Source organism: Vipera ursinii (assembly GCF_947247035.1).
Source record: "Vipera ursinii genome assembly, chromosome: 1".
Lineage (NCBI taxonomy): Eukaryota > Metazoa > Chordata > Lepidosauria > Squamata > Viperidae > Vipera > Vipera ursinii.
This window is the reverse complement of record NC_139512.1, coordinates 343,163,932-343,178,069: the sequence shown is the minus strand read 5'-3', so window position 1 is coordinate 343,178,069 and position 14,138 is coordinate 343,163,932. Positions and strand designations below refer to the sequence as shown.

Below are 14,138 nucleotides of genomic sequence, written 5' to 3'. Positions count from 1 at the left end.
TAAAGGCCTTAAAGATAAGGCTGTGGTCTGGGAGGCTGTGGTTGCTGCTGCACAAAACGTTGATCATCAACAGATCAAGAAACTGACAGACTCCATGAATGGAAGGCTTATGACTGTTATTGAAAAGAAGAGTGGCTATATTGTCACTGAGTTTTTGTGTGTGGAATGTCAGAAATGTTTATTTGTACATTTTGAGTTGTTTATTATTCTTACTTTAACAGATGCAAATAAATTAGTGAGATGGGCAAATTTTCATTTTTCATTTAGTTGCATAATCATTCTGCACACTAATAGTTGCCCAATAGTTGTGTACGCATAGATATTCTCCTAAGAAAGCCAAAACCTCACTTTTACTTTCTTAAATATTCAGCTTTGAGGTTTATTAACATTTTGGATTGACCAAAAGCACTTCAGTTGTTCAGTAAAAAAATTTCCAAAATACAACTTGCCTAATAATTATGCACACAGTGCAAAACTATTCTATATGTAACCTTTAACTTGATGAAACAGGTGTATCAAAGGGAAAAACTTTTTCACCCAAGGTAGCTCAAATGGATTACCGTAACTCAATGTGTCCAATCCAAAATCCAGGGGCCATGAGAGTTGAATGCATGTGTGCAAGCACAGGGAGGTCAACTAAAGGAGGCATGGAACGCATGTGAGCAAAGAAGAAAGGAAGGTGTAGTGCACGCAAGCAAAGAAAGGCTTGGGGTGGAGAAGCCTTACCCAAGTGACATGCAACCTTTCCTGCCAGCTTCCCCATTAATCATGTTTATGGTAAACCATCATGAAAGATCACAAATTGTGATCATGTGACTGCAGCACATTGCAGCTGGTTACATGTATGAGCTACTTGCCAAGCATTCAAGCATTCACATTTTATTCACATGACTATGGGGGCCTTGCAGTAGCCAGACCTTTGAGGACCAATCATAAGTTCTTTCATTCAGCACTGTTACTGAATGCACAGTTGTAACTTAAGGGCTATCTGTAAGTTGAACAGAAGGAAAAAATCAAGTGTTGGTAGATGGAGCTGATGAAATTCTCAAAAAGAAAGTTCTAAAAGGGTTAAACCACCAAAGACCAAGTTATGATGGTGTGTCTGAATATGGTAGAAGCAAAGATAGTTTTATAACGATTAAAGGAGGAATATATTGAATGAAAGCCAGTTTGATATAATGGTTAAGGCATGGTGCTGGAGACCATGAGATGGTAATGATGATGATGGTGATGGTGATAATGGTGATGATGTTGGAAGGGATCTTGGAGTTCATCTAATCTAACCCCCTGCTCAGGCAGGAAACCCTATATCATTTCAGACAAATGGCTGGCCAGTCTCTTCTTAAAAACTTCCAGTGTTGGAGCATTCACAGCTTCTGGAGACAGGTTGTTCCACTGGTTAGTTGTTCTAACTGTCAGGAAGTTTCTCCTTAGTTCTAGGCTGCTTCTCTCCTTGACTAGTTTCCATCCGTTGCTTCTTGTCCTTCTTTCAGGTGCTTTGGAGAATAGCTTGACTCCCTCTTCTTTGTGGCAGCCCCTGAGATATTGGAACACTACTATCATGTCCCCGCTCGTCCTTCTCTTCATTAAACTACACATACCCAATTCCAACAACCGTTCCCTATATGTTTTAGCCTCCTGTCCCCCAATCATCTTTGTTGCTCTTCTCTGTACTCTTACTAGAGTCTCGACATCTTTTTTACATCGTGGTGACCAAAACTGGATGCAGTATTCCAGGTGTGGCCTTACCAAGGCATTGTAAAGTGGTATTAGTACTTCACGTGATCTTGATTCTATCCCTCTGTTAATGCAGCCTAGCACTGTGTTGGCTTTTTTGGCAGCTGCAGCACACTGCTTGGCTCTTACTAAGTGATTGTCCACTAGGACTCCAAGATCCCTCTTGCAGTTACTACTACTGAGATAGGTACCACCTATACTGTATCTGTGAATTTGGTTTTTCTTGGCTAAATGTAGAACCTTACTTTTTCACCATTGAATTTCATTTTGTTAGATAGCACCCAATGTTCAAATTTGTCAAGATTCTCCTATATCTTAACCCTATCTTCTGAAGTGTTGGCTACTCCTGCCAGCTTGGTGTCGTATGCAAATTTGATGAGTTCCCCATCTATCCCCTCGTCCAAATCATCGATGTAGTCCAAACTTAGGCACAAAGCCAGCTGAGTGACAGTCACTCTTTCTCAGCCCTAGGAAGGAGGCAATAGCAAACAACTTTAAAAAATATTGGCAAGAGAACAGCAGGGACCTGTCTAGGCAGTTGCCAGAAGCTAATACAAAAAAAGAATGAACAGTGTTGAAATAAACCATGTTTAGTTATATTTCCTTTTCTTTTGCTTACCTCATGTATGGTCTGGTTTTATTCCTTTCAGTGGTTTGCATAATATTGCTTTATATCCTTGTAAGTGGATATAATGGATATGCATATAGGTAGATTTATATTATGCAAATCTAAGCTAACCTTGGCTAAGCCATTACTTTAGTCAGCTCCCTTCTCTCTGAAACCTAATGAGATCCACATGCTGAAACAAAGTTGCACATGAAATGTAACATTTCTTACACATTTGAGAAATGCTTGTTTCCAACTCAGTGGAATGTTGGAAAGAAATCGTGGAAAGTTGCTTGGGACTGTGTCTGGCTATAGGCAAGATAATTCCAGAAACTGAAATGAATTTGAAAATGAGCCATACAGAAAAAAAATCCACTAAAAAGCCCAGTTTCCCTCCTTGTCATATGGCCCAGAGCAGAGCATGTAGCCAACCACTCATTCAGTGACCATTTGAATTTACACCTGCACTGTGTGACTGGCAGTTAGACCATACAGCCATTGTTGCATCACCCACAATCACATGATAGAAATTTGTGACTTTCCCTGCTGATTTCCCTAAATCAAAGTCAGAAGTTGCAGGCACATGAGCTGCTCACTTAATGACCTGTACGGCCCTTGTATAATGAAGGCAATAGAACTGCTGTCTCTTCATCATGTCCCCCCCCAGATAATTAAATAATGAATAGTAGGTTCTGTGAATACAATTATGAGCAAAATTGTAGAACACCAGACTTTCCCTAAAAGATTAGAAAGGAGCAAAAGATCAAAATTTCAAGCACAGAGATAGATAGATAGATAGATATGATAATGATGTTGCAGGAAGATCAAGCTATGAACCACTTAAACCTCTTAAGCTAAACCATGTACTTTAAAATTAATTTTAAAAAAGGCTAAGGAGCAAATCCCATTAAACACAAGCTATACTTTTAAGTAAATTCCAAAAGCTCTTTGCTCAGTCTTCTCAGGAATTTCTATCCATTACACTGTAGTGTAAGTCATAGATACAAGAAATACCATTTTTTAATCTATTCAAGGAAACACCGCACATAACTCCGGTAGACTCCTTAACTATAAATAAATAGTGGTTCAGTAGTTTAAATGTTGAGCAGAACCTGAGTCTGAATTACATAAAAGTAAAGTGATTCATAAAGATAATGCAAATATTCATATAAGCAGGATAGCAGGCAAAAGGAACCTTGCAACGTAGGGTTTTTGTTCATGTTTTTTTTTCTGATTTTCATCATTTAGCATATTTAGCATGCTCTTGGTGCCATCCTAGGCTTCAAAAATTGAGATCTTGATGTCTAGATGTGGTTTCAGTAACAAAGATTGTCCATTTTATGACTGTTTCCAAAACAGGAAATGACAGCTCAATCTTTTGTCTGTATGATTACATATTAATTGTGATAAATAATGAGAGTACAGATGATAGGACCTGATATTGATAATATCACTTTCTTGAAGTGCATGTCTTATTACTATTACTACGTGACAAGAACAAGTTCAGGCATTTGTCATTATGCTTATACATTTAATACCCCCCTACATACCAAATGCTGTTTTAGGCACTCTGCCAGTAAATGTGTAGTTTCATTTAACAGATGATGAGAGTACAAATGCAGGTGGCCCAACAACATATTTTATGCAACAAATGTTTCCTAGACTGTACCATAGAAACCCTAGGATTCTTTTATTCCAAATGCAGGGAAGCTTTTTGTTTATTTAATCTGTATTGCTGTAGGCTACACTGGAAACGTTCTTCAAATATTTATGTCTTGCTTTTAATCCTTATCCACAAGTTGAGACTTAACATACACATCTTTATTTACCTTTCCTTTGTTTGGGGCCATATCTGAATTTCATTATATCACCGTGAGAAAAAAAATTGGTAAAATTAGATATTTCTGGAAGATAATTCTTCTACTTGTACTAAGCCAGGGCTTTTCAACCTTTTCACCCATTGTACCACTTTTAGGATATGGCAATATCCGAGTACCACCAGTCGCCTAGCAAGTTGTCAAAAACTTGATGACCAAAAAAAAAAAAGGGAAAAAGTGATGAAATACAGGTAGTCCTCGACTTACAACAGTTCGCTTAGTGACTGTTTGAAGTTACAATGGCACTGAAAAAAGTGCCCCCAAGCCACAGCCGAGCAAGACACCTGCCTGCCCGCCTTAGTGGCGCTCTTCCTCCTGTCCGAGGTTTTCATTGTTATGAGCATTTCTGTTGAGGATTGGCAGCGGGGATGGGGTGAGGGGTGTTTGGTTTTTATTCCCCCCTGGGTGGTTGCAGCAGGTTTTGGTCACTTCACATGACGCTGGGACACTGTGACTGTCATAAATATGAATCAGTTGCCAAGCATCTGAATGTAAATCACAAGACCCTGGAGATTCCAGCTGATTGGCACTTCTTCTGGGCTCAGCAGAAGCCCCAGGATCAGCGCCAAGCTCCAGCTGGAGCCTGGTGCTGATCCTGGCGCTTCCGCTGAGCCCTGCAGCTCCAGCCATCTCTCGCTCAGGCTTGTGCGGTGCTGCCACCGGTTCAGCTCATTCCCCTCCCCTGCTACCACTTTTCTAGGATGGTCGCGTACCACCTGCCAGGTGCCAATGTACCACAGGTGGCACCCGTACCACTGGTTGAAAAGCCTTGTACTAAGCTACAGTTCTAGGAAATTAGATAGAAGGGGTTGTAAGAACTTTGTAGATCTGTTCTGAGCTTAATACTTTTGGAAATACATTTGATGGGAAAATGACAAGAGAATCTGTTCTGAACCTCCTTCCAAGGGTTGGGGATACCCCGCCGAGAAAGAAAGCCTACCTGCTTCTTTTTCTGTGTTCTTCATGACAATCAAAATATTTTTATTCAGCAGGCGGTTGATGTATAAGCTTGTTTTATTCTTTAATTATGTGGGTTTGTTTAGTGTTCTACATTAGTACACAGCTGTCTTTCAAAAGACACAGTGCTTATTTGTTTGTGATCTATAGCTCTTCGGTCCATGTCTAGAGATTTATTTGTGATGTTATCATTTATACTGAGATATAGTACAGATTTGTTAGTACTCTCCCTCTTCAGCCAATCAACCTGGACCATGATGGTATCTATTTTTTAAAATGGGTGTTTCTCTCTGGCTTCTGTTGTCTGTCTGCCTGATTGCAGCCTTCACCATATGTGTGTAACAGCTGCCTAGATTTAAGCCAAATCTCATGTGATTTTAAGGGAGGCATTATCATTCCATTCACTGTATAGGACGGGGGGTCAAAATCCCAACGTCACATGATATGTTGCGATGTATTGCAACATTTTTTCCATTGCTAGCAATGGGGTGGGCGCAGTTTCAGCATGACGCATCTGGCCTACAGGCCAGCAGTTTGACACCCCTGGTATAGATTTCCTTCCTACAATAAATGGGCTTCCTGTTCATCCTTTTGTGTTACTTCACGAACATGAAGAAGAATGACAAACTGCTCCTGATTTTCATTCTTCAAATGTTTATCTCGGCCAGGGGTGTCAAACTGCCGGCCCGCGGGCCGGACGCGTCATGCAGAAGCCGCACCCACCCTATTGCTGGCAATGGCAAAACAGTTCCGATATGTTGCACGATGTCACATGACATCGCAAGTTTGACGCGTCTGATCTAGGCATTCACACAAACTGCGGGCATCAACTTCCCTTCGCCCTGTGCGTTCCCACAGAGAGGGCCTCCTCAGGGTGCCACCGATCAGAGAATGTCGATTGGTGGCCCCCAGGGGGAGATCCTTCTCTGTGGGCGCCCCGGAGCTATGGAATCAGTTACCGGTTGAGCTCCGGATGGCGCCCGATCTTCGCTCCTTCCGTCGCAATCTAAAGACATTCTTATTTGAACAAGCCTGCCTGGCCTGATGGGGGATGGGTGGGGTTTTTTATTGTTATTTTAATATTTGTATTTACTGTTTTTAGTGGGCATATATTTAATCCTTTTTTAACTTTTGTAACTCTACATCTTTTTTATGCTTGCCCTGTTCACCGCCCTGAGTCCTTCGGGAGAAGGGCGGTATATAAATAAAATTATTATTATTATTATTACTATTTTCCTTTCCTTTAAATTTGGAGAGATGCTCCCTTAACAGAAACATTTTTGGGGAGGGTATGATTTTTTTTTTAATGGCAAACAGTTTGGTTGTACAATAGCTTTCCCCAACTTGGGTGCCCTTCAGTTGTGTGAATTTCAGTTCCCAAAATGCTGAGTGAATATTGCTATTGCTAAGAATTTTGGTAATTGAATTTTGAGGCATAGGTCGTGGAAGTCTGCTTTATACCATACCAAATGAGTTTATGCACATGCTCAAAAACTCATGTGCAAATTCAGAAATGACTACCCAAAGTTCCAGGTAAACAACCTACTGTTTTCAATTTGTTGGTGGACTGTTGGGCCATTGATATTTTTTCTTTAATCTTCATGTTGGCTGTGATTCATTGGTTAGACTAGCAATTTAGTTTTATGTCTTTGCCAGGATATGAGTGGAAAGCAAAAAAGGAAGGCAACAGTAATTTAAAAAACTGTACAGTGTATGTTTTATGATATGCAAGAGTCTGTGTTCTTTGTACATATCATTTTGGTACATAAGTTTGGTTTGAGAATAGTTGATTGAAGATCAGAATCTTTTAACATTTATACTTTGATATAAATCCCATTTAAAATCAGTGGACGTTTGCAATATAGAGCAGAGTGGTTTAATTATGAAATAATGAATTTCGATTACAGTAAATACTTCATGGTTCTGGCTTATGAAATTACAGTATTAATTCCCACTGAGGAAGTATTGAATATATGGGAAGCAATTTAAAGGATTAAAAACATCTATTTAATCAATAATCAGTCTTTTGGATGTTGTAGTGACTATTTTCAAGCCAACAAATAACTTAAGGCTTTGACATTTTGAAGTTGAGTACTGAAAATATTCTTAATTTCTTTAGTGAAGGCGGTGTCTTCAAGGCTCATCTTACTTTCCCAAAAGATTATCCTCTCAGGCCGCCAAAAATGAAATTTATCACAGAAATATGGCATCCAAATGGTAAGATATTATGTCTTATAAAATGTTATTTTCTCTCTTCTATTTAGAATGAATGTGAGCTACGTTAGGAATCACTGTGGGAAATTACTAGAAAGGAATGTCATATTTGGTCCAGAAGAATGTCTTCCCTGAAATCAAGATGGGCCAGATATGCTTTTGTGAAGTAAAGACTGTACACTATTTTTTCCTTAATATCCTCTGTTCCTCTAAAATGGTCCCCTGAAATTTGTGAAATCCATTTGAGTGCTGCCATTGTGGTGCTAGAGAAAATGGGATTTCATAGACATTTAATAGTAATTTTTGAAATGTCAAGCCCAATAAACTGTTTTACTGTATTACACTGTACACAGTCTGTGGAAGTTAAGACTTGTGACCTCAGAAATTGTATTATAGCATTATAATAACTTGCTCCACGGGCATATGGGTTTTGGTGGCTGATGAGCTGATCTAGCTACGGTAAGGGCCAGCAGACCCGTTCTTCCTGCCAGGTATATAAACGTTGGGGACTAGAGCTCGGGGTGAGGGGAAATACCCAGCTCCTCAGTTACTGGTGGACATGCTGCCAATCTAACCCAAAAATTGGAGTGTGAGAGAGAGAGAAAGAAAGAAAAGGTCTGTACAAAATGAAGTTGAATAGAGTGGTCTTAGAGAAAAGCTGGAGAAGCGTGTTCCCACTTGGGAAGAGAGAAGAAAAGTCCAGAAGTGGCTTCCCTGGAAGAAGGAAGTGAAGACCCAGAGGGACAAGAGCTCCACCCAAGACCCAACAACAAAATGGAGGGAATTGGCTGGCCACAGGAGGCGGCAGCCTCCACAACCCAAGAAGGAAAGTTTGAGATTGGCTTTTGGCGAGGAAGACATTTGCTGGGAAATAAGTAGGCAAAAGACTTTGAGAGAGGCTCTTTCCCCAAGAGAGAAGCAGTAGGTAGGTGTTCAGCTGAGCAGTTCCAGCTACAGGTAACACCACCTGAGCACGCTAGAGTAAATTTTAGCCCTCTCTCTCTTGTCAAACCCATGAATGAGAGAGAAAGAGGGCGAGGAAGGGGAAGGAAGAGAAGAGATAGAGGAGGGGGAAAGTTTCTTGGAGGAAGATTTGAGAGGAAACGTGACATTGGATATTGTGTTGTATATACTTGTTGTGAATGTCTGCTGTATATAATATCACTGTAAAAAGCATAAAGGCCTTCACTGTCATGTTTTTCTGTCAGTTGCCATCCTTGCGAAACAATACACCTCCAATTCAAAAAAAGAACTGTGCCATAATATTGGCATGATGGATTGAGGATCATGACTGAAAATTGGCTCACAGCTGATCTTTGCAGTTATCTGAAATATCTTTGCTGCTCCACTCTGCCTCCGAATGATCTTCCCCTTCTTTCTTTGTAGTTGACAAAAATGGTGATGTCTGTATTTCTATCCTTCATGAGCCTGGTGAAGACAAGTATGGTTATGAGAAACCCGAAGAGCGCTGGCTTCCCATTCATACGGTGGAAACCATAATGATTAGTGTAATTTCTATGCTGGCAGATCCCAACGGCGATTCTCCTGCTAATGTTGATGCAGCGGTATGACTCTTACAAATAAAAATGTTGCTATCTTTGCTAAAAGAAATTAGGAATTCATTTGAGTCCTTGACTAACAGATTTCTTCTGTAATAAATATTCTCTTAATAAGGAGAGACAGGGCTTGAACTAAAAAAAGGTGTGTTTAATAGTGTTAATCTTCTGATTCTGGGTGGCTTAAATGGAATAAAACACAAAAGCCAAATATACCCCACCCCTGGCAACAGCATCCAAGCAAATCACTTAATGGGTTCCATGGAATCCTTAAATATTTTGACCTTTTAAGGCCCCAGATTGTTCAGTGCCAGATTCTCTGAGAGACCACCTCTCTGTGTTTTACATGTACCCATTCCCTCATGTCCAGCAGGAGAGGCAGGTTGTGGGTCCTGTTAACCAAAGGGCATTGTTTGGTGGGGCCTAAGAAGAGAGCCTTTTCTGCCGTGGTACCCACCCTCTGGAATATTATTCCTCCTGAAGTGAGATTGGTCCCAACTCTATTCGCCTTCTAAAAGGCCTTTAAAACTTGCTTCTGCCATTAGGTTTGTGGATCCCATGGAAGAATGGACCATGTGAAATGGCTGTATTGTATGTAAATTTGGAATGCTGTCTCCCCGCCTCTTGTCCCAAAGGTTTTTTTCACGAGGCAGCTGGATTTTCTTGGGGTTTTTTTGAAGACGTTTCGCTTCTCATCCAAGAAGCTTCCTCATCTCTGACTGGACAGTGGGGAATGGCAGGATTTATACTCCTTGCAGACAGCTGATCATTTGCATTCTTTTATCTGGTTATTTGCATTCTTTTAGCCTCTTTCTATATTTTGTAAACTATTATTTAATTGTTTATCGATGGTTTTGTTTTTATTTTTGATTTGTTCAAGATGGAATTGCAAATTATACTTACTATGAAATTACTCAACAAGCTACAAATTAAATGCATGCTTAATTCATTGAAGACGTTAGTTCAAATATGACGTGCTACTTTTTTTCTCGTAAACAATATAAGAAAATAGTGCATATTTTTCTCAGGAGGTTGGAGAGACAATGCATGTTTTAAACAGTTTTCAAAATCTGTATTTTAATTTACAGAAAGAATGGAGGGAAGATAGAAATGGAGAATTCAAAAGAAAAGTTGCCCGCTGTGTAAGAAAAAGCCAAGAAACTGCTTTTGAGTGACACTTAATTCAGTTAGTAGCTTCACTTTTTTCAGGGTAAGTAATTTAACTGACAATTCCAGTTTTAACAGGAAATACTGCAAGGTAGCATCATAAATATTACCTTTATATGCTGAGTGTTCCCCAGACAATAAGGAAAGATAGATCTCATACTTATGTGGGAAATCTCTGACCCATGAGGACCAGTACTTCACAGGGCAGCTAAGCATAGGAAACAAGTGGCTGATTATAATACTATTTATACAAAACTATAGTTGGAGTGTTAATTTTTCCATAGAAACATTTTGTCTAATATTATATCTCCAGTGTTGTAGAAGCTCATTTGCTTTATCTAATTCTCAGAGAATAGGTTACATTTATTTATCCGTGTCTTCATAATAGTTATAAGTGCTAATACTAATCTTGTAGCTGATTTTTTTTTAATTCAAGATATTGGCACTTAACTGAAAACTAAACATACAAATTTAGATTTACATATATGTGTGTGTATTAATGGTATTTGGGAATGACCTTGGGAGATAGGATGAAGAGGTACAGCCTAGACAATTGCAAAAAGTGTCTCAGCCCACAGAAGGAAAAGGAACATGGGAAACATCTCAGAAGGGACATTCCCCGATTTTCTGGAAAGTAAAAGGTGGGGAGAAATTCTTTCAGACTTGCAAGATTCTGTTACTGTAACCTTACAATAAAGGTAATGTTACCGTGTTTCCCCAAAAGTAAGACTCTGTCTTACTTTCTTTTTGGGCTCTGAAGTAAGCACAGTGTTTTACTTTCAGAGAGGACTTTTAACCAGTACTGGCACCAGTAGGCCACGAGATTGCGGGGGTGGGGCGGGGCCTGTGCATGGGGTGGAGAAGCAACACGGCGGGGCTAGCATGGTGGCAGACTAGTTGCTTCCCTCCCCCTGCCAGACACCTGCCGAAGCCATGCAGGGTAAGGTTTCTGTGCCCGCCCCAATGCCCTCGCCTCCCCCAAGTATTTTTTTTACTAACCTGCCTTTCAGCTGCATTCCATTTCTCTGTTCGCTTCTCTGTTCACCGCGTGTTTGTGCGACCGACCAAAGCAGCAGGTGGAGCACCAGAGGCTCGGGGAGGGAGGGTGCTGAAATGGGTAGTCGGGCCATTGGCAAGAGCAGCGCGGCTCAGCAGAAAGTGGCCTCGGAACAAGTGGGGCAGGTAAGTAAAGAAATCCTCACTCTTCCAAGGAATTGCCTTTCTTTCCTTGCCTGACTCCCAGCCCTGTGCCATTTCTCCTTCGCCATCCACCGCCATATGTAAGAAAACAAACAAAGTTTTTTTTGGGGGGGGGAAGGTCAATCAATCAATTCCAACTTCTCGCAAAAGATCTTGTGAAGTTGGAATTGATTGATTGACCTTTTTGATTGACCTTTTTTTTCCTAAAAAAAAAAATCTTTCCTTTGTTTCCTTGCGCGCGGCGCAACAGCAGATCGCAAAGGAGAAACGGCACAGGGTTGGGAGTCAGGTAAGGAAAGAAAGGCAATTCCTGGGGGAGCAAGGATTTCTTTCCTTACCTGCCACACTTGTTCCGAGGCCGCTTTCCGCTGAGCTGCATTGCTTTGCCAATGGCCCGCCCACCCGCCCACTTCAGCACCCTCCCTCCCCGAGCCTCTGGCGCTCCACCTGCTGCTTTGGTGGCTCTGTAGGCAGAGCTGCAAAGTTCTCTTCTCTGTCAGAGAACTTCTCAGCTCTGCCTACAGAGCCACCAAAGCTGTAGCTGAATGGGCATATGAGGGGGGAACCTGCCCCACTTGTTCCATGGCTGCTTTCGTCTGAGCCGCATTGCAGTGGCATTGGGCGCAATGCGCGAGGCAGCAAACAGCCGTGTCACAGCAAAACCGGCCGTTTGCTGCCTCGCGCATTGCGCCCAATGCCACTACCATGAGGCCATGGAACAAGCCGGGCGGAGGTAAGGAACCGGTATACCGGATCCCCCCTCCCCCATCAGCTTCGCCTTGTCACAGAGGCCGTCCGTGCAGGCCCTTAAGTAGGGCTTACTTTCAGGGGAGGGCTATTAGGGCCCCCCCCCCAAAATCAACTGGGGCTTACATTCGGGGGCAGGTTTACTTTCGGGGAAACACGGTAGTAGTCATGGTTTGTGCTTCTTGTTCGGACTGCCTCAAAATATTGAGAACAAGTTGTTCTTCACTTAGTTTTTTTTTGGGGGGGGCATATGAGTCTCTCAGCCTGATGGGTAAACTTTCCTGCTTTACCTTATTTAACGTCGTTCTTCAAGAATACCTCAATAATTGAATTGGTTTAAGATTCTCCATGTTGTACAAATTATGGGACTCATAATATCTTGTATGTGAGAGAACAGTTTAAACCAGTGATGGTAAAATTTTGGGCTCATCATACCAAAAGTTCAAAAAATGCCTAATTTGACTCTGCTGTCATGTCAGACACACAGAGGCATGCACACACACCTCTTCCAAACAAAAGAGAAACAATTCTCTCATCTCTATTTGATCTATGCCACCCTAAACAGAGGCCCTCAATGGCAGTGCTGAGGCTGGGCCTGAAGTAGAAGCCCAGACTTCAACACCAGCCCTGGCACCATCTCTTCCACTCAGAAAGGCTGCCTTGTACCATTTCCCAAGATACGAAGGTCTTGGGGCACACAACCCAGCGCTTCCTAGGATCTGCACATATCACTTATCTTGAGGTAGTGTTCTCTTTCTATTGGCAGCCCCCATGACCTATCTGAGGCTGCTGCAATTCACACAAGGCTTTTGTTCTTGAAGTGTCGTCAGAGAATGCTCTTCCATAGCCTCTGCAGCCTCCCAAAACCACACGAAAGCACACCCTATTTGAAAGCACACCCTGTTCTCATAGGACTGCCGGAGGTCCAGAGAGCTCATCCCATTCTCACATGGCCTCCACAGCTCCCAAAAATTGCACAAGTATACAAGATGTGCTTTCAAGAATAATTGGGTGTTGGTGAATGTTGGTGTGTCACCCAGGATATTGTGGTGTGTCATCTTTGACATCCGTCTCATATCTTCACCATCACTGGTTTAAATATATGGCCTTTCACTTAGCCAATGAAGGTAGCCTTATATTTAACACCTTTTCCTGCGTAATTTGGGCATTGATACATTTCACTAATGCAATATTTCAGCTTATTGCATGAATTGTCAAGTCAGTAAAAGTGCTTTTAATTAGGTGTTTTAAATGGAGCTAGCAAATGGACTTTTATGGCAGTGCAACGCTATAGTTTTACAAATTAGTAGTTAAAAATTCATATGCCCTAAATATTTAACTGCAAAGGGTGCTTAGTGAGTTAGAGCAGCCTAGGGGTAAATGAATTAGAACTCTGGTTCAGTTACTGATCGTGGAAGTTAACTGTCTAATAAAAACATTCTGGGGATTCTCATATTAATATATGTTGGAAGTACTAAAGATATATGAAGATTCATATAAAATCTAGGTACCATGGCTGATGATTCTCTTTTTTTTTGTCTGTAGGTTTCCAATTGAGGAATATGGCACTGTTTTTCCTGCACTCTACCCACCTATTGCTGGACTTCTGTTTATACCAAGTTGGCAGACACTGGCAGGAACTCGGCTGCAATAAAACATGGCAGTTATTAATGCTGACAAGGAGTCTAACAAGTGCCAACAAAGATTTGTGCATTTTGAAAACTAATGGAACTGCTTTAACCTTCAGGAAGAATTGTAAAGATGTGTACATAGCACAACATGATCCGGATAATATATATACTGTTCATGTACATCCACAAATACACCTTGTACCAAATAATGCTGTCTTGTAGTTAGAATAAGAATCGTGTAAATTCTAAAGATTTTTAGCAGATTCTTTTTTCCTCCACTCCAATTCATGGGGTTCTTTTCTTACGAGCCTTTTCTCAAATTTTCTCATGAAGCATGTTGAACTAAAAGAAATTAGGATTAAAAAAAATTCCATTTTAACTTTCCTTTTCAGCCATTAAAGCTTCATTAAAAATCTCACTTTAATAAAAATTTAATACCTTTGTA

The 14,138-nt window shown here is 41.0% G+C and overlaps 1 protein-coding gene across 2 annotated transcripts in view; it reads left to right on the top strand.

The window, feature by feature from the left end:
• UBE2G1 (ubiquitin conjugating enzyme E2 G1) overlaps positions 1-14,138 on the top strand; it is a 100,777-nt gene extending 86,639 nt beyond the window's left edge. For both annotated transcript variants that reach the window (XM_083379513.1, XM_083379514.1), the window contains exons 3-6: positions 7,298-7,395; positions 8,779-8,957; positions 10,037-10,158; positions 13,608-14,138. In XM_083379513.1, coding sequence (XP_083235639.1) covers positions 7,298-7,395; positions 8,779-8,957; positions 10,037-10,123 — 364 coding nt within the window. In that variant the 3' untranslated portion in view covers positions 10,124-10,158; positions 13,608-14,138. The remainder of the gene's footprint in view (positions 1-7,297; positions 7,396-8,778; positions 8,958-10,036; positions 10,159-13,607) is intronic.